The sequence below is a fragment of the Ascidia mentula genome, chromosome 1 (assembly GCF_947561715.1).
Source record: "Ascidia mentula chromosome 1, kaAscMent1.1, whole genome shotgun sequence".
NCBI lineage: Eukaryota > Metazoa > Chordata > Ascidiacea > Phlebobranchia > Ascidiidae > Ascidia > Ascidia mentula.
The window spans coordinates 12175225-12194387 of record NC_138566.1 but is presented as its reverse complement, the minus strand read 5'-3'; the positions used below and the strand labels follow the sequence as shown (position 1 = coordinate 12194387).

General features: G+C 38.2%; 3 protein-coding genes across 3 annotated transcripts; 2 read left to right on the top strand and 1 right to left on the bottom strand.

Annotated features, from left to right (window-relative positions):
* Window positions 1–741: 741 nt before the first annotated feature.
* LOC145910639 (uncharacterized) lies at window positions 742–1698 on the top strand. Its single transcript, XM_082997832.1, has 2 exons — window positions 742–876; window positions 1146–1698. Exons 1-2 carry the CDS (start codon window positions 840–842, stop codon window positions 1523–1525), a joined length of 417 nt encoding a protein of 138 aa, XP_082853958.1. The 5' UTR covers window positions 742–839; the 3' UTR covers window positions 1526–1698.
* Window positions 1699–6990: 5292 nt separating this feature from the next.
* Window positions 6991–7482, bottom strand: LOC145917749 (uncharacterized). Its single transcript, XM_083003025.1, has one exon. The coding sequence runs from the start codon at window positions 7480–7482 to the stop codon at window positions 6991–6993; it is 492 nt and encodes a 163-aa protein (XP_082859151.1).
* Window positions 7483–12044: 4562 nt separating this feature from the next.
* LOC145898197 (carboxypeptidase D-like) lies at window positions 12045–18814 on the top strand. Its single transcript, XM_082986630.1, has 14 exons — window positions 12045–13158; window positions 13523–13640; window positions 13829–13946; window positions 15372–15514; window positions 15661–15830; window positions 15978–16072; window positions 16135–16498; window positions 16560–16740; window positions 16798–16953; window positions 17012–17194; window positions 17255–17418; window positions 17810–18000; window positions 18101–18191; window positions 18276–18814. Exons 1-14 carry the CDS (start codon window positions 12512–12514, stop codon window positions 18403–18405), a joined length of 2751 nt encoding a protein of 916 aa, XP_082842756.1. The 5' UTR covers window positions 12045–12511; the 3' UTR covers window positions 18406–18814.
* Window positions 18815–19163: the final 349 nt, after the last annotated feature.

Here is a 19163-nt window from a genome sequence, read left to right as displayed (position 1 = left end):
ACAAACATGCCGCAACCGTTGGAGTTAATCCTAACCTGCTGTGTCGGCTATAAGCATTGTATGTCGAAATATTTCCCCTCATCGAGCATTCGGTTGCAACTGTGTCAGGCCGTGGATAAAACACTCCATCGTAGATTATTAATCGGAAACACAAGACAAAGGGGCTGTCACAACATTGTAGTAGCCGAAAGAAATATATCAAATTTGCAACCGTAGGTTCAAAAGAAACAGTTACATGAGGCCAATTAACGATTGGATGAGATGGTGGCGACTTGATGCAAATCGCTGGAACTACAAACACCAGTTTAAATACCCTAACTAATTCTATCATGCAGTAACGAACACGATCAAGTATGTGCAACGACAAGTTCAATTTAGGTAGTGCTTTACTTTTACTAAGTGACAATTGTTAGTCGTAGGATTCGTCCGTGAACCCCACTTAGGAGATATTGTTTTCAATTTAAAGGCATTAACAGAATACCATGCCAGACACAGCACATGAAAAGCGAAAGATGTTCCGATGAGAGAGGAAATGACAACGCCAGCGACCTGTGTGAAACAGAGTTTGGAATTCTTACATTTGATTGGAAGCGAAAACGCTGCTATTTTAAGCTGGCGTTACACGTTCAGACTTTGTACTGAAAATTGTACACAACAAAGATCATAAAGTTGAATGGTATGGCCCTATCTCTTCCATGGCAAATTGCGCAATGAGGAAAAGGAAAACACCTTCAACTCACAGGCATGTTCATGTAACCATAGTAACTGCTGAAGAAAAGTGGTTGTATAGAGGCAGTTAACCAGTTTTTGTTTTGCATTGCAATGCTCGGTATGCAATAATGTTAAAGGACGAATATGACCAGTCTTTGTTGACAGGTGTGTTACATACATTTTTTTTAATTCAAGCGTTCAAAAGTGTTTCTGTAGCATTTAGTTTGTCACATAGCTTTTACTATTGAGCCTTTTGCTTATTGGCTAATTAACAATTGCTCTAAACCATCTTTTGAAAAGGTAATTGCTTGTTTAAAAATTTTCCCCATTAGGTATTAAAAATACAACATTGGCAGTTTTAATACAATGCTAGGTTTAAGTTACCTATTCACATGGAATGTTGATTAGTTATAGCTGGGTCCATTGTGTTTCAGGTGAGTTTATCTTTCCAAACAACGAATTGTACAATGGTGAGTACAAAGTAAAAGAAGATGGGAAAATTGAAAGAGAAGGTCATGGAATACATAAAACATCCTCTGGAATTTTGTATACTGGCCACTGGAAGAACGATAAAATGAATGGAAGTGGACACATTTCGTATCCAAGTGGTGCAACTTACCAGGGAGATTTTTATGACAATTTTTACAATGGGTCTGGAGTGTATACTTGGCCAAATAAGTGTATTTACAAAGGAAATTTTAATCTGGGGAAATTGGAAGGTGAAGGTGTGTTTTATGATGCTCAAAATCAAAAGTGGGTTGGTGATTTTCATTACAAAGCAGCCCCTGGATTAAAGTTTAAACTGCAGTTATAGTTTTTGTATATAAAATCTTTGCTTTATAAGTATTTTTTTTAACAAATTATCCACAGCAATGAAATATGAAAATGTTTCAGTACAAATTTGTGTATCATGAAAGACCACAAACATCTAAAAGGTGCATAGACAATGCTTATCATGTTTGCTTGATCATGTGACTACCGAAGTGATGAGCTCCATAAAACTCTGATGGGCTCCATGAGCTACTATCTAGTTAGGGGGAAGGGAACAAATGCCCCCAAGGGCAAAATAGAACCTGTCCAACCAATTTTGACCAGAATGCATAGATGAGGGATGGCAAACCTAACGACTGAGTCTTTAAACCAGCAGTTCCTAAACTTTTTTGGCACAACATTTTTTACCAAATCTTACAACCCAACTCCTGGAAAAAAATCCAATTCAAAACAACCAGTAAACCAAATCTACTTTCGCTGATTTGGGCGCAAAAGTGCCCAAATAGATCACTGATTGGGCACTTTTGCGCCCTCCTTGCTAACCTTCCCAGCCACCCAACTTTGAACGATTAATTTTTCTGTAAATAAAGCCTGAATGACCTCTCTCACAATTAAATGCTAAAAATTGAAATTAGGGGCTGTCAAAAAGACATCCAATTCTGAATGCATTATGTGGAGGGGGGTTGGTGACTGCACTGAATTGCAAATGAATAGTGTATATTCATGAATTGCAAACAGAAAGTGTAAATTCACTTTTTGTGTTTGATTTATTCACACAATAGTTCAATCTTCTTTTTTAGTCAAAGTAGTGTCCAACATGGGGGCAAAATAATCCTGAGGAGCAGCTTAGGTAGTCTTCATGGGCGTATCCAGGGGGGGGTCCGAGGGGTCCGGACCCCCCCTTTTGTGAAATATTTTGGTCTTTTTTGATAAATAAACAATTTTTTGTCAAAATCCGCGTGAAAACCAGAAATTTTCTTTGACGTTGACCTAAAAACCGCTTCGTGTTGCATTCGCCATTGTTTCCAAATAGGAAGCATTGATACCGAACACTTGGCATTGTTACCAAACATTTTTTAGTGGCCACGTTGTAATGACAAGTGGTTCACTTGCGTAAAAGTCAATTAGTTTAGTTGTTAAACTTTCCATAGCGTTACACAATTGCGCAAACCAGAAAGCCACCGTTTATGTGACGATTGGCGCGAACACCGGCGTTCGTATTTTGCGATTCTCGCCCACAACAGTTTATACCAGTAGTTCTCAAACTGTGGTACGCGAGAGCTTTTCAAGTGGTACGCGATTTAGTCTACTCTATACAATTTGCCGCACTTTGCAGAAGCCAAAACCGCTGCAAATACATGATGTCGGTTTTCTTTATTGTGCATTTGGGACGCAATAGTATCAACGTGAAATTGTTGCACGCCCCTGGTTGTCTTACAAGTAATTTTGACTAGAGTGTGTAGATAAGTAGTGAGACTAACACAAAGTAACGAATGGGAAATTTTTTTGTGATTTCATCTCCACAAAATCCACCTCAATATTTTTGCACTTTTTCAAGAATACTCACCACGACTGCTTGACCAAACACCCTTTAAACCAGGGTTTCCTAAACTTTTTTGGCAGCGGACCCCATTTTATGAACATGTTTTTTCTTGGACCCCTAGTCTTAAGTCAGATGTGATTAGTGAAAAATACAACAAAACAATATCAACAGTTTACGCAGGTATATTGTGCCAGACAAACTCTTCTGTCCGAGTCTACGCATAGTCTGGACTCGACACTCAATTTAGTTTGGTGTTATCACACAATTACCTGTAACCCATCTCCACAAAACAGCAAATACGAACTTTATAACTTTATTAGAGTATGTCACTTACTACAATAAGTGTAGTAAAATAAACAATTGTGAACAACGTTGAAATCGTAAAATACAAAAATAGTGTAAGAACCATTTAAAACTGGAGTAATTGTCCACTATACGATTGTACACCTTATGAAACCACTCAAGTTATAAATTACTGCAGTGAATGCTGCTTACGCACTGTATAAAACGTATTTGTTGTTTTTAATATACCTTTACGGACCCCGTTATTTAACCTTAAAGTTTATGTGATACGGAAAAATAAAACATATTAATAATTAGGCTTAAGAGATGGTCATAATATTAAAACATTTTTGGCGAAACAAACGTTGCGAACGAAATCGTGCGAAAGCAAGTAGGAATGTAAAACATTGTGAAACTGGTTTAGTATAGTTTTGCATTAAACAGGGCACAACAAGTGAACAAGCGCAAAAACCAAACGCATTTTGATGTTAATTTCAGCTGCAGACAGATGACCGCTGTTTCGACCTAAAAAGTCTTATTTAGTTGCGTTATAAAAAAACAGTTACTGGAACAGGGTGTTCTTGTGGTTAAAGCATTTATGATCGCCAATTTGATGCATGAACTTTTGAAAACACGACAGAGACAAACCGACAATTGAGCATTGTTTTTTCCTCTTACAGCAAAACATATTAGTAATTGAATTTTAAGGCTGGCAAAGACCGTCGATTAAAGATGACCAAATTAGCTGATTATGCAACACAGTTATTCTGTCAAAGTAGCAAACCACTTTTTGTCTAGCAGTAGCGTTGCCTACGAGTTCGCGTCATAAATGATTTGATTAATTCCCCGTTATCAATCACTAATGTATTTGTGCAATAAGGTTCGTAACTAGAAATGTTGGAATCATCAAATTAAAGTCAACACAAAGGTTAAAGTTATGACATCACACCCAAAATGACGTCATGCAATGTCAAAGAAACGCACCATCCCCGTCTTATCGAAGTACAGAGTAATGTCGTTGCTTCTATACCCTTTGGTCTTCCGATAATCGGGGACAAATAAGCCTTTGGTTTTGTTTGATGTAAAACCTTGTCCTGACATTTAAGGTAACGTAATTTGTGGATTCCCGTAAGCGGTGGGGCCTAAAGTTTGAGCTGCTTTTATAGTTCATTTTACGACAAAACCCAAGCACTATCTGATTTTAAACACCCAAATCCTTCCTAAAACTGCCTGAAACTGGCTCAAGCTCAAATTCGCCCTAGCAACAGAACATGCATATATGCTCACTCAACTGTAAAACTGATCCCCATGTGACCTGGTCGGAAAGGTACTGAAGGCGACGCCATCCTTTAACAGGCGTCAGTGGACGAGAGTAAAGAATGCACTCAACTTCCAATAGGAATGTTTGTAATTTATCGTCAGCAGGGATTCGCTCACCGGTTAGGGCATTAAGGACTCTCCTGACAGAACGAATCATTACTCTTCAATTTGATGCTCCGTTGTCTGAGTGCATGTTCAGCACAGGAACCCGGCCCGATATAAAACGCCGGAACGCATTTACAAAAGCGTCCGTACTCAGGAACAGCAACTTCCAAGTGAATCGCCCGAGTGGTCAAGCAAGTAAACAAGCAGCCATATCGTTTCACCTCGCTTCGTCCTTGTCGCACCATTAGCGGGTCGCAATAGACTGCCCCGGTGTATGGAAAGGGATGCATATCCATTTGCAATCAGACGGCAGTAAGCGAGGACATCACTTGCATTCCCGGTCAGGCGTTTCTTCAGGGACAAACGGAACCTTACGACAATGACCTTTAATTGTCCAATTACGCTGGTTCAGCAGCGTCAGCGTGTGATTTACGCCACCATGGCCTGCTTGCTCTTGAAAGTGAGCAACAATCAAATCCGTGAGATACGAATTGTGCGGCAGAATCGCTGAGTGACGCGCTACATATGCAATTGGCGCTTTGTTTAGGCGTCCAGCGAGGCAAAAAATGCCATTGACCACAAGGGGATCCATCTTAAACATAAGAGATTGTCGTTTCATCTTTTTCATTTCACCATCTTTAGAGACAGCCACCATCCATTGAGCAAAGTGGTCTCGTTGGACATTAACGAGTTCCACTTCGGCAGGATTCATCTCCTCAACCGTAGCAGAAGGAGACGATGCCATTGCATGGCCCTTTGTCCGTTTTAATAAAAACGACTAATAACGAAGTAACCAGGCAGTGGCTCATTTAACCTTACACACAGATGAAAACCTTCTAAGCAACAAATATAAAGTGCATATGACACGTAAAAGTAAAACATGGTGATAATCAAAACTAAAAGATGTTCATAACTTGAGAACATTTTTGGCGAAAAAAGTAGCTTGTTACGTCAACTGGTTTCTGAGATACAGTTGATCAAAGTCGAACTTTTGCCGCTGCGAACGAAACCGTGCGAAAGCGTGATATTGTTGCGTGACGTCATAGAAGGCGCTTCGGTCGTGCGCGAGTGCTGGCAGCGAGCCTTATGCATAGGAATGGAAAACATTGTAAAACTGGTTTAGCATAATATTGTAATAAACAGGGGACAAAAAGTGAACAAGTTAAAAATACGGATTTTATGTTAATTTAAGCTGAAAACAGATGGCCGCTGTTCCACCTATTATGTCTTATTTAGTTGTGTAATAATAAAACAGTTACTAGAACAGGGTGTTCTTGTTGTTACAGCATTTATGATCGCTAACGTGATGCATGAACTTTTGAAAACACGACAGAGATAAACCGTCAATTTAGCATTGTCGTTTTGTCCACTCACAGCAATAGATAGAAGTAGGTTAATTGAATTTTGAGGCTGGCAAAGACCGCCGAGAAAAACCGACCAAATTAGCTGATTATGCAAAACAGTTATTCTGTCATAATACCACTTTTTGCCCGACAGTAGCGTTGCCTACGAGTTCGCGTCATACATGATTTATTTAATTCGCCACAATCAACCACTAACTGACAAAAATTGAAATATTGGGATCTACCCAAAACTGCAGATGTTAGTTTATCACTAGCCCTTTCTCTAATGTTGCTGTTTTTCAGACGTTTTTAATATCATTTAATGTGTTTACTGAAGGAACTGAAGATGCCCATGGGGCGAAATATATATTCCTGATTTATAAGCCAGGCTGATCCTGTATAAAAAGCTACTGCTTTTTTTTAGAATCAACCACTAATGTATTTTTAGCAATATAGTTCGTAACTAGAAATGTTGGAATCATCAAATTAAAGTCAACACAAAGGGGAGGTTAAAGTTATGACATCACATCCAAAATGGCGTCATGTAATGTCACTTAGCAAAGAAACGCACCATCCCCGTCTTACCGACGTACAGAGTAGTGTTGTTTCTGCTATACCCAATGGTCTTCCGTTAATTAGGGACAAATAAGCCTTTGGTTTGTGACGTCACAATGACATATTTTTTGTGATGCAAAACCCTGTCATGACCTTTAAGGTAACGTAATCTGTGGATTATCCTATGTTTGAAACTATTCGATATCTGAAAAAAAGGCGCCTTCTCCTATCTAAACAATGCATTTTTTCGACGCGAGTGCCTTGTGCGATGTCATTTTCTACATTTTTTATTTGACGTAGAACCGAAAAACTTTGGATATATGTTTGTTGTAGATGCACCTTTAGGTTTACGCAAAGTTGTCATGGCCGTGTCATATGCACTTTAAACCGAAACAGGATTTCACCACGATAAACACCTGCTGTCAAAAATGACGGACCAGTAATCCACAATCCTGATCCGAGCAGACCAGCTGCCGTCACCCCACGAGAAGCCAAGTCTGCAGGATTTTGCTTCGTTGGAATATGTTTCAAATAATGGATGCACGTGTTCCGTTGTATCACGGCGAGACGACAGGAAACAAAAAGCGGAAAGTGGCGACGGTCGTTGCGAATACTTTGTGCTAAATGGGACTTGGCCATCACCAAAGTGCGTGTGACCTTGTTGTCAATGCCCATGGACCGCAAATAGCCAACGGTGCCGTAGGCCTCCTTCGACGCATCCGCAAACACATGCAATTTAGAACTTTCTATATCGTGTGTAGGCAATTTGAAAGAACGGGAAATGCTGACTTCGCGCAGCTTGGTCAGCCATCCTTCCCATGCTCCTGAGATCCTTGACAGACATTGGCTCATCCCATTTAATTTCCGGTTGACACAAACTTCTATAAATCAGCCGCGAGAGTATAGGCCACGACAAGTGCGGAGTACATTGGTAAATTCACGGAAAACGTAAATTCATCGGCGTGCACGTTGCAATGCACACCAAAAACACGCTGTATCTAATGGATGCAATCGCAGTGACGTGCTCAGTTCTTCCTTTGGAAGAGTATTGGGAATTTTAACGCTGTTTGGCAACCATTTTGTCCCACGAAAACCCCCTTGTCAGTAGTGAACGTAGCCCTTCGACCAACTAAAGTCCATCCTTTACACTTCAAACTGAAGTCAAACAATCGTCAACATACGATTCCAAAAAGGTGCATCTTCATTCTATAAGACTTAGGGTCTCTCGATAAATCTCCTCCAGGCCGCCAAAGGAAACGTAGACTGTCCCAATCACGAGGGAAACACGCACTTGATGAAACATCGCGTCGATGTCAGCCACCACGGCAATTTGTCCCTTACGAAAACACAAAATTATACTTACAAGGTAGTTAACAAGGTCGAGCTCTTGCATTAGAACTTGATTAAGTGACGCCAACCTAGATAACTTTTCATGCTCGGTAACTATGTTGTAAAATTTTCGCAACCGAGCTGACCACCTTTTAGCTGCTGCCAATGCAGATTGATTTAGATGTGGTACCCAGCTTGTAGCAAACAAATTAGCATGCATGGAAAACAACATAGTGATTCCTCATGCTGACTTCAGACAAGCCAGTTTTGGATACGTTGTTCTTATGTTTCCGAATTTAAGTATTCCTTCCGGAATTGTTCGATTTTTTTTGGCAATGTACGAGCAACGTCAATACGACCTCTGGTAACAGTTCTTTATGTGTGATTGAGAAGGGAACTCTGCCGTGAGGATTCCAATGTCAAGCCCGTCAAGCCCAGTGCGTTTTTTTATGTGTATTTTGAACAACTTTCGTTGATTCAGCACCTGCTTCGAAAATATCTGTTACATACTTTTTGCATGCTTTTTGGAATGGTTCTGAATTAAAATCAATGTCAATTGTCATTTTTCGGCAGGGTCGGCAGGGTTGGCAGGGTTGGCAGGGTGGTCCGGTTTGGAAAGGGTTCACTTGACAAACGAAACTTATTTACTTATCTACACTGCAAACACCACGAACACTACCTACAACACTGTCAGCTCCTAAAAGTATATCCTGCATACTTTAAAACCTGGCTAACCCTGGCTAACCCGCCGACCCGGTATTTTAGAGGAACCGTTAAAGATGCATGCATACCGTAAACCTTGGCACGAATTGGTGATCCTTGATGCGAAACACCTTCGTTGCATTAATCAAACGTTCTGTTATGTCGCATTATTAACGCTACTCGAAAATGTGTTGTGAAATTTAAAGTAAAGAAAAAAACTTGTCAATTTGGGGGGGAGTGTAAGAATTTCTCGTGAACTTGCTCCCCACTCAATTCAATAAGTTGTTAAATATGACGTCACACTACCTTTGTTGTTTGTGCCCAGCTGACAACGTGGCAGAAGTGTGTTTTGAATGTGTGCTAATACTAATTTCTGATTCTATTTTGATTCAGGCTTAAATTGGTAGGCTGAAAAACAGTGTTTAAACCGTTTTCCAACACGAAATAAATAAATGCTTTCATTGATGAAGATTTCGACTTGGAAACGAGTAAAGACTGCAATAATCAGTTACAGCCGTGTGGCGCGGCCAACAGGTTTAGCCAGCTTCGATTAGTGGCCCGTTACACTGTTGTTGGGTTGTGGTGGTGTTTGTGAAGGTGCTTGACATTTTCCAAATCCACCGAATTTAGCCGTTGGTGCTCCTCCCTCTTCGATGTTTCTCCGACGTTTTTGCGTTGCAGAATTGCGGAGTAACCTCGTTTTCGCAGCGCCCTCTCTCAAGCGAGTATATGGGATCATTTTTGGTCCCTGTGTGCAAACGTATGTAATTTTCGCGACACTACACACATTTGTACGCGACATCATCAAACACCCAAGGCAAGATGTCTTACCTGGGCGGAATTCTTTATAATTTCAGAAAATGAAGATAGAAAGCCACGACCAACCTCCTAAACAACACCAAAAGCCGAATAAAGCATTCGTTTAATCTGCTTAATAATTAAACGCATCATGACCTACCACCACATTTGGCACGACATCTTCATCTTTCTTCGTTACTCCCTTTTTTTCAACCACTGGTATCGTCGGTCTGTTGGGTTTTCCGTCGATTGAAACCCTAAAGCCGGAAATTCGTTCTTCTCGGGAACTCGTACAATGCCTCTTCTAACTTTCTCCTCCACCTGTGAAAGAAACAGTTTTGAACCTTTCTCAGTTAAGTAAATACCATTCTTTGAAAGAAAATGCATTGGAACCGCAGTTTCTACAAACGTAAAGTTCATTTCTGCGGCGATTTGTTGCAATTTCCTATTCAAATCACCAACGCAAAACCCTCGTCTTCCAGCAAGTGGCAGTATACCACAATGGCAAACCTGTAGAATACAGATAATTAAGTATAGGAGGTTTCCTTTGTAGTTAGACGAATAAAGCCGTTTGCAAGAAAGATCTATTATCTGATTAGTTTTTCTGAACAAGTTACAAAGCAAAACAATGCAAAGTTAACAAGCTTACTTTGGCCTTGGTAAAGAACATTAACCAAGTGCATGAGCTCCTTTGTTAGCTCCACGACTTGAGCAATGCTTTGGTAGCTCCCGTGTATGTTGAGGATGTTGTTCGTACCAAAGCTTACGACGACAGCTTCGACATCCTCAACAATGAGAGTGTTCGATAGCTTGACAATCGCGTGGTCGATCCTCCCTCCAGGCATGCTCAGAGCCACAAAGTCTAAACAAAAGTCATCGCTTGGTTTAACTGTAAACGGAGATACAAACCGCCTGACGTTGCTGTCCGAGAGGAACGGCAACAGATTCCGAACACTCTTCTCCGGAATCCTCCACATGGTCTGCTTGCCAGATACGCCCGTTTCATATCTCTCCACTCTACTGGACTGTAAAAGTATTTTATGCCATTAACCACAACAAAAAAGCAACAAAACATCAGGTACACATACCTTTCTCTGCCTGCTTCCACTAAACATGGAAGAAGACACTTCGAAACTTTTCAAAAGAACTTGCAAAGAATATTGCTGTAAACGTTGGCGGTACTTCGTTGTAAAAGCGAAATGGATCGCATCAGCATTTTGCCTATAGGTTTATATAGAGTTTCTTAACAAAACAAAAAAATAGTTAATTAACCCAGTTTTAAATCTTACTAGAACAACTTTGTGTTCACGCTTCTGGTTTTAGAATACATGTTTCGCTTTTTATTAAAGCATCTTAAGTTTTTATTGATAAAAACGTATTCTAAAACCAGAAGCGTGGACACAAAGTTGTTCTAGTAACATTTAAAATTGAATTGAAGGGTAACTTGTGTCACGTGAAAGAAGTGTTGTTGGTTAGGTAGATTTCATGAAGTAAAAACATTTTATTGTTAATTAACCCAGGTTGAAAAATTTGTCGCACGACTTTGAGCCTTTTCACCGCCGATCAGATGCGCGGGTAATGAGGCCGATCACTCACGTTGCTGACATCGCTGGCATCCGTGCTGAGTGAAAGGTGCAAGCGAAAAAGTACGTGCTACAACAACAACCTTGCCACATATGAGGTATACAAATGTTTTTTCAACGAATCAAATATTATGATAAATTCCACCATAAAAACAAAATCAAGTATGTTTGTAAGGTTCACAGGCTTCGCAGCCAAGGCATTGCAGCCAAGCTGGATCAGCCACTTTTCCCGACAAGTCGGAGCGAGATCTGAAAAATCAAGCTCCCGGTGAGGTTTGAACTCACGATTCTGGGCTAACCAGGCCCAACGCTCTACCAACTGAGCTACAGGAGCTTAGTGGTTTCACGGGGTATATTGTGGTCAAGGTACACTGGTGCGCAAGCGCACAACTTGTCAGGCGACCTTCACAACGTAGAGGATCTCCACCACCGTAATCAGACAACGCAGAAGTAATACCACGCTCCAACGGTGTATGCTAGTCGTGGCCGCGAATCTGTAAAAAGACTTAACAATAAAAAAAAAGTATTTTTTATGACGGGTATAAATAATATTTCGGTCAGTAGGCGTTCTTTCAGATGCGATAATTAAACAAGTTTGGTATGGTTGGAAAGGGCTTTTAATGTAGTTTTCAACGGTGTTCGAATAGTCTTGGCCCCGGTTCGATAAAAGTAGTTATGATCGATTAATGATAATGTACATTAATATTAGTTCCATAAATCGTTGAAATTTTTTAATTTTTTTATATCTTTTAAAATTACATACCATTTCATTTCATGCAACATGTACAAAAATCATCGAAATCCATCAAGAAACGGCGAAGTTACGAGCGTTTAAAGTTTTGTTGACTAGCGTCGTTGGTTATGCTACGTGGTTAGTGGTTTAAAAACAAAAAAATATTTATTTTGTTCATGTCGTACGTTGATAGGCGAAGCCTGCCTGTATCAAAAGCATATATTTTTTTAATGTAGAAACGTATGACGTTATGACTCCACATAAGATGTAAACAAATTTCGTAATCGTTTAGTTTTAGTGGACTTAGGTCTCTAAAATAAAATGTGCAGTCACGGTTTCCAGGCGTTTATGAGGCCAAAATTTCGCTGGCCTTTCTTTGAACAGTTTGGCCTTCAAACAAAATATTGTACGTTTATTTGATAAAATGAAGGTTATTTCTGAAACTACATTTTCATGATTGAAAAATATGAATATTTTATATACGAGGTTAAAACAGTGAAACATTCTGTGTGTATGGTGGCTAATGTAAGAAAGTAATGACCTTTTTGAACACATTGCATATAATAAATATGGAGAGTTTTTAATTTGGTCTTGTTTAGAAATTCTTTCATTGTAGTCTGTCTACCCCAGGTGCATAGTGCCCAACGTACTTTAGAGCTTACTATTATCAGACCAATAAGTTTGATGTGTAATTGCCATATTCTGTTATCGCCGAGTTGTGTAGTTTAAATCCATCATGTCATATAAAAGAATATCATTCTGTTTTGTTGTTGCTGGTTTCTTAATTCTTGCCTCATACTTCCACTTTGCGAAGAAATCAATGGCAAAAGCTATTGATTTGCATATCAAACAAGCATCAGTTTTAGAATTTGACAGTTATCACAACTCAGATGATTTGGAAAACTTGTTTAAAAACTTGGAAAGACAATATCCAACACTGGCCCGAACTGGGTCAGCTGGTACTTCAGTAATGGGGCGAAAGCTCCTTTTTTTAGAAATAACAAGCAAAGTTAAAGAGCCTTCACCACAGAGACCAGAAGTGAAGTTGGTTGGCAACATGCATGGTGATGAAACTGTTGGAAGAGAAATCCTGATATACTTTTGTCAATATTTGCTAAGTACATTTGAAAAAGATGTGCGATCTCGATCATTGTTGGAAAAAACACGTTTATATATAATGCCATCAATGAATCCAGATGGTTTTGAAAATTCGATTGAGGGAAGCTGCTACACTCCACCAAGGCTCCATACATCCAGAGAAAATCAAAATGCAGTTGATCTAAATAGAAATTTTCCTGACCAGTTTGACTCTGAACTTCAAAGAAAAGTACGAAGATATGAGCCAGAAACAATATCAATGATGAATTGGATTAAGTCTCATAAGTATGCTATCTTTTTATTAATCATACTGAGTTTAAATGTTTCATTTCAAATATGAAACCTCAACAGTGCAAAAAATCTTAATATGCATGTGTGCATTTTTGTTGCACAACCCAGAGTGTAAAGTTTGTAGATTGCATGGTAGATTTTTTCAAAGAATGTTGATTGCGTACAAATCAACATTTTTCATATGTTAATACAGCAGTTAATTGTTCTTGTGCCAATTTCTGATACAAATTTAAGTTATCCTCCACATGTGTCATTATTTTGTATCAGATGTTCAACCATCATGCATGTATATAAAAATTTAATTTTTTACATAGTTTTGTTTATTGCACAATTTATTCCAACAATCGTGGCTTTTTAGGTTTGTTTTATCTGTAAACTTTCATGCGGGAAGCGAAGTGGCAAGTTATCCCTATGACGACTCCAAAAATCATCATCATGGTGTTTACAGTAAAGCTCCAGATGATGCATTTTTTAAAGTAAAACTGCTTGCATTGAAAGTATATTTGCAACATAAAGCATTGCGTATTTTTTCCCCCTATTATAGCTGGATTAATATCAGCTATATAGGGGTTGCAAATAAATATTAGTTGTACTTGGACTATTTGTTTTTCTCTACATATATGATAATGAATTGTAATAATATGCTCTATGTGTTTTGCAACAGCTTATGGCACAGACCTATGCGAATGCTCATGCTACAATGCATAACAACAATCAGAAATGTGGAGATGACTATTTTGAAAATGGTATTACAAATGGTGCTCATTGGTATGATGTGCCAGGTAAGTCTAGGTCATATAGTATAGACTGGTTTATGTCCACTTCATAGAAAGTAACTGCAATTATCACCTAATTGTTAAACAGGAAAACTAGCACTGTGAAAGGACTGTCCTAATACACATTTAACCTGTCGTTTGAAATGTAGCACAAAGGGCTGGACATTGTGTAAAATTGGAGTGATTAGTGATGTTGGTCTGGTACACAGGCGTCAATTTTTTCTGCAACTGAAAAAGAATCAAGGGGGGCAATTATAAGCTACAATAGCATCTACGACTGCCTTTGTCACATTGTATTCTGCCAGTGGCGACGGGACTGGTTGGCCAGCCCAGTCTCTTTAGCTGACGGGTCTGGTTTGCCAGCCCGGTCTCTTCATTATCGGTAATCTGTATTCGCCCGCAAGCTAAAAACAATAAGGGTCCATTTAATAGTACATAGCAAAGCATCGGCACACAGCAGTAAAGCAATTGATCTGGTGGATCGCCTATATTAATCGTTTTTTTAATAATAAATAATTATTTCTGGAGGTGGGTGTTCCAGAGGATCAGGCAGGGCCATTGGGTGCTAGAAAAACAAAAACATCATTTTTTAAAATTACCTTCGTTTAATGTTCCTGGAAAAAGTCGTATTAAATTTGCTATAGTAATTTTGTCGAACATGGATACACTTGACTTGAAGGTCCACATATTTTAGTGTGTGCATATAGGCTGGCACTCAAAGTCAACAAAACCTGGCCATGTTTGTAAAATGCAGCATTTGAAAGGCTTAACCCTAGGCTAAATTAAATTAGAGATCTGTGTGACAAACAATCATTCACATATGTGTGACAGAGAATATGGAATATATCAATTGTTTTAAAATCTGTTTTTTGTGGTAAAACTTTGCTACAGCAACTTCAGCAAGTGGCTTTTACCAAAAGGTTTTATTTTGTAATTAAAACTATTAACTTCCCTGGTAACTGTAGGGTTATTTTGTTTTATATTTACCCCCCTTACACCCATAGTCTCAGATTTTGCTAAAACTTGGCATAAGTCTGCACATATGTGTAGAGACAAGGAATTCAAAATTTTGTGTTTCAACTCCCAAGTGAATCAAATGTTATCTGACACTAAATGTTAGCAACACAGTAGCGTTTTTGGAGGCGAGCACCTACATTTTCAATATGAAAAAATATGCAATAGCTTAAAATCAGAAAAAGACTGAGGAGTCCATTTTTGGCACTTTTTCAAGATATGGGGATTTTTGTTTTTTTTACACTTAAACGCTAATAACTCTTTACTCCAGGAGAGAGTGTTTACAGCTCTCTGTACATAGGAGTGGAAAGTTATCGTCTACGATTAAATAACTTTTGATTTACATTGATTTTTTTACCTCTATGTATAAATGCACATTTGTGCCATAGAGTGACCCTGTAGAAAAAAATACTATAGGTGGAATGCAAGATTACAACTACTTAGTTGGTGATTGCATGGAAATTACTGTTGAATTGACTTGCTGTAAATACCCCTTGGCATCACAGTTAAAACAAGAATGGAATAAAAACAGAGAGGCACTTTTTCAATTTGTTGAACTGGTAAGAAAAAGTTTAAAAATTCTTCTCGCCAATTTAATCTTAATTTTGGGGCAAGTTTTGTAGCAGGATTTTCCATTGTTTAAAATGTGTTATGCAACTGCATCTCCCTTCATTTTTCACCATCGATGATAATATGTTTTTTGCAGACTGACCGAGGTGTTCATGGGTTTGTATTCAATGGAGAATCACATGAACCTCTGGAAGATGTGGTGATAAGCACTCCAAGCATTGCAAAAAACATAAGCACAGACAAAAATGGTGCTTATTGGAAAATGCTAGTTCCTGGGGCATACACACTGAGTTTTAGCAAAGCTGGGTAAAAACATTCGAAATATATATTTGACATGATGTCCAGTGTGTTCCTTGACACCATATATATAAATAATTTAGTATGTATACCAATTATTGGCTCAATGTAATATTTAATTTGGTTTAAACTTTGCTTTATTTGCATCTTACATAGGTTTCATCCCTCACAATCAAAACAATTAAAGGTGACAGATGGCCATCATGTCGTGTACAATGTGACACTGTTTCCTATTAAACCTAGATTAGATGGTGAGGTTTTGTTGTTGTTAATCTTTACAAATCAGTCAAAACTTTTGTGCAAAATTAAACAGAGCCACTGGAGCCAACCGACTTTAGGCATCACCATTATGATGAAATGACAACCTTTCTTGAAACCTATAACCAACAATATCCAAAAATAACACGCTTGTATAGTATTGGTCAATCAGTAGAAAGAAGAGAAATATGGGTTTTCGAAATAACTGATAACCCTGGAACTCATGAACTTGGTGAGCCTGAATTTAAGTATGTTGCAAACATGCATGGAAATGAGGTGGTTGGCCGCGAACTGATATTAAATCTAATTGAATATCTCTGCAAAAACTATGGGAAAATTCAGAATATCACAAATCTTGTTGATACCACAAGAATTCATTTAATGCCTTCTATGAATCCTGATGGATATGAAGTGTCAAGGTTGGACATTTGTGTATTTGTTGCTAACTTTTTTATATTTTTTAATAATCTTTTAATATAGTGAGCGTGATCAGAATGGATTGAAGGGTAGAAGCAATAGTCATGGTGTGGATTTAAATAGAAATTTCCCGGATCAATTTTTGTCCAAACAGCCAGTTGCTGAACCAGAGGTAGTTGCAACTATGAAGTGGATGGAACAGTATCCATTTGTCTTGTCTGCTAATATGCATGGAGGGTCTTTAGTAAGTCTTTTGTGTGTAACTTTTTAATGTTGATTTAATCATAAAATTACTATAAAGGTTGCTAATTATCCATATGATGAGAATGCTCCAGGAAAACCTAGAAGACAATACAGTGTATCTCCAGATGATGCAGTGTTTAGGGAGATTTCTCTAGCATACTCATCAGCTCATGCCATTATGCATGAAGGAAACCCTTGTGGCGAACATTTTGAGGTATATATTTTAATCAGAATCAAAGTGACAAAACTGCTTATCATTAACTTATGTTTAGAATGGCATCACCAACGGAGCAGAGTGGTATGAAATCAGTGGTAGCATGCAAGACTGGAATTACATTCATACCAATTGTTTTGAGATAACACTGGAACTGGGCTGTGTTAAATATCCAAAGCTTTCCAAACTTTCCTCTTATTGGAGTGATAACAAACATGCTTTGATTGCTTTTATTGAGGAAGTGTGTGTTGTGTTATCATTATAATTTTGGATCAGCATGGGTTGATCTTTGTTTTTTTAGGTACATAAAGGAATATATGGTTTTGTTCATGACCAAAAAGGAAGTTTTTTATTTGAAGTCACCATTACTGTTGAAGGAATAAATCATAAAATAAAATCTGCAACCACAGGGGATTACTGGAGATTACTTGTTCCGGGCAAATACAATGTTACAGCAGAGAAAAAGTAGTGTTTTCTAATACTCCATGCATTTTTTATGTGTATCTAGTTGTGTTTTTTTACTTTTTCTTCTCTTACTGGGCAAAATTAAAGAGTTTGGACATCAAACATATTTTATCTCTTTGCCTTAACAAAACCAACCAACTTATCTTTTTGTGGTGCAAACACAAATGTAGTTACAAATTATGTTTGGTATTTTAAATAATGGACCCATGTAATTTAAAGAAGGGTTCACTTTCTATAGCAGCTGTAAACAATACTCTTTTTCACCACAAAGTGGAAGTCTTGGCTGTTTGGTCAGAAAAGTCGTCTAAAGTCACACCAGCTGCACTAATGAGACCTTTCAGGTCGAAACAGTGGCCATCTGTCTGCAGCTTACACAATACTCTTTTTGTAGTGGGGTGAATGAAACCAAATCAGTTGTAGTTGGTGATGAGCCAGTCATGTTGAACTTTACCTTGGAAACGAAAACCCAACCACATGCATCACTGTCAACAAAAGAAACAGCAACCATCAGTATGATTATCACTGATAAAACAGATATTGTCATTTTGGGCTACTCAAAAACTTTTCTTGTTGTGACAACTGGTGTGTAAAATAACAAATTTATGGAAACTATATCTAAAATATTTGTTTCTTGGTGTTTTTGGTAAAAACTGAAGAAAATCTTTGATATTTGTGTTTTCAGTTGTTTCTCTGGTGGTGTTTTTGTGCTTCGCATTTGTTTTGCGAAAGTTGTGCTGCAGAAGATCATACAGAGAATCAAAGGGTTTTACCAGGTGACTCATTGTTGAAGTTGTTTAAATGTGGTAACTGACCACATGCATTTCTGGTTTTACCACTAAGTCCTTAATATTCAACAGATTTTACCAGAATGCAGATGTATATCATGATGAAATTCCAACAGACATTGTAGCTGATGTTATTAAGACAGAATATCATGACAATTCAGATGAAGAAGTTGTGTTTGTGGCGAAAGATGGAAAAAGCTGATATGTATTGTTTTTAAATAGTTTTTGCTATGTACACAGTGCACTTTTTAGTACCTTCCATGCACTTTCGTTATATTGTTTCCAGTTGAGAAATATCTGTTTACTGCAGTTGCCTTCGTACAGTGGTTCAATCGTTTTACAACAACACTATTTCCCTGTTGTATTTGTAATATTACAATACTTATAGGTCACACATGAAGTCGTTAGTGCTGCAGTTAACAAGCATGAAATACAAGAACTTTGTCGTTAAAACTGTGTTACATGTTCGTTCGCCATTAAAAGGCCATATTTAGTAAGTGCAGATTGTATTTTGTAGCGCCTCCTACCCTGCCAGAGCACGCAATGAAGCAAAGTGCGGGTGAATGAGATTTATCTTTCGCGAATTTCAAAGTGTTTGGGGCAATTTTGGTGTTTCTAGTCAGCTGATTACTGCTGGGTGTTGTGAAACCAGATATGAATAGTTAGCGCCCAAACATTTTCGATTTTATTAAAGATCCATCTTGTCTACATATTCTGCCTGACGTTCAATGTAATTTTATTTCGAATTCAAGAAAAAAATTAATATAAAAAATCTCATTTCCCATACCAGGCAAGTTCCCGCATAAGTCTTGTGCGTGTGTTGTTTAATAAAGTTTTTGTCGTTTAGATTCGTTGCCAAAATGACAGTATAGTGGTCATTAAATGTGCTCATACATAGAAAATGAGACGGCATCGATCTGAAGACCATTTTAGGTGCGACGAGGAATTGCGATTCGGCGG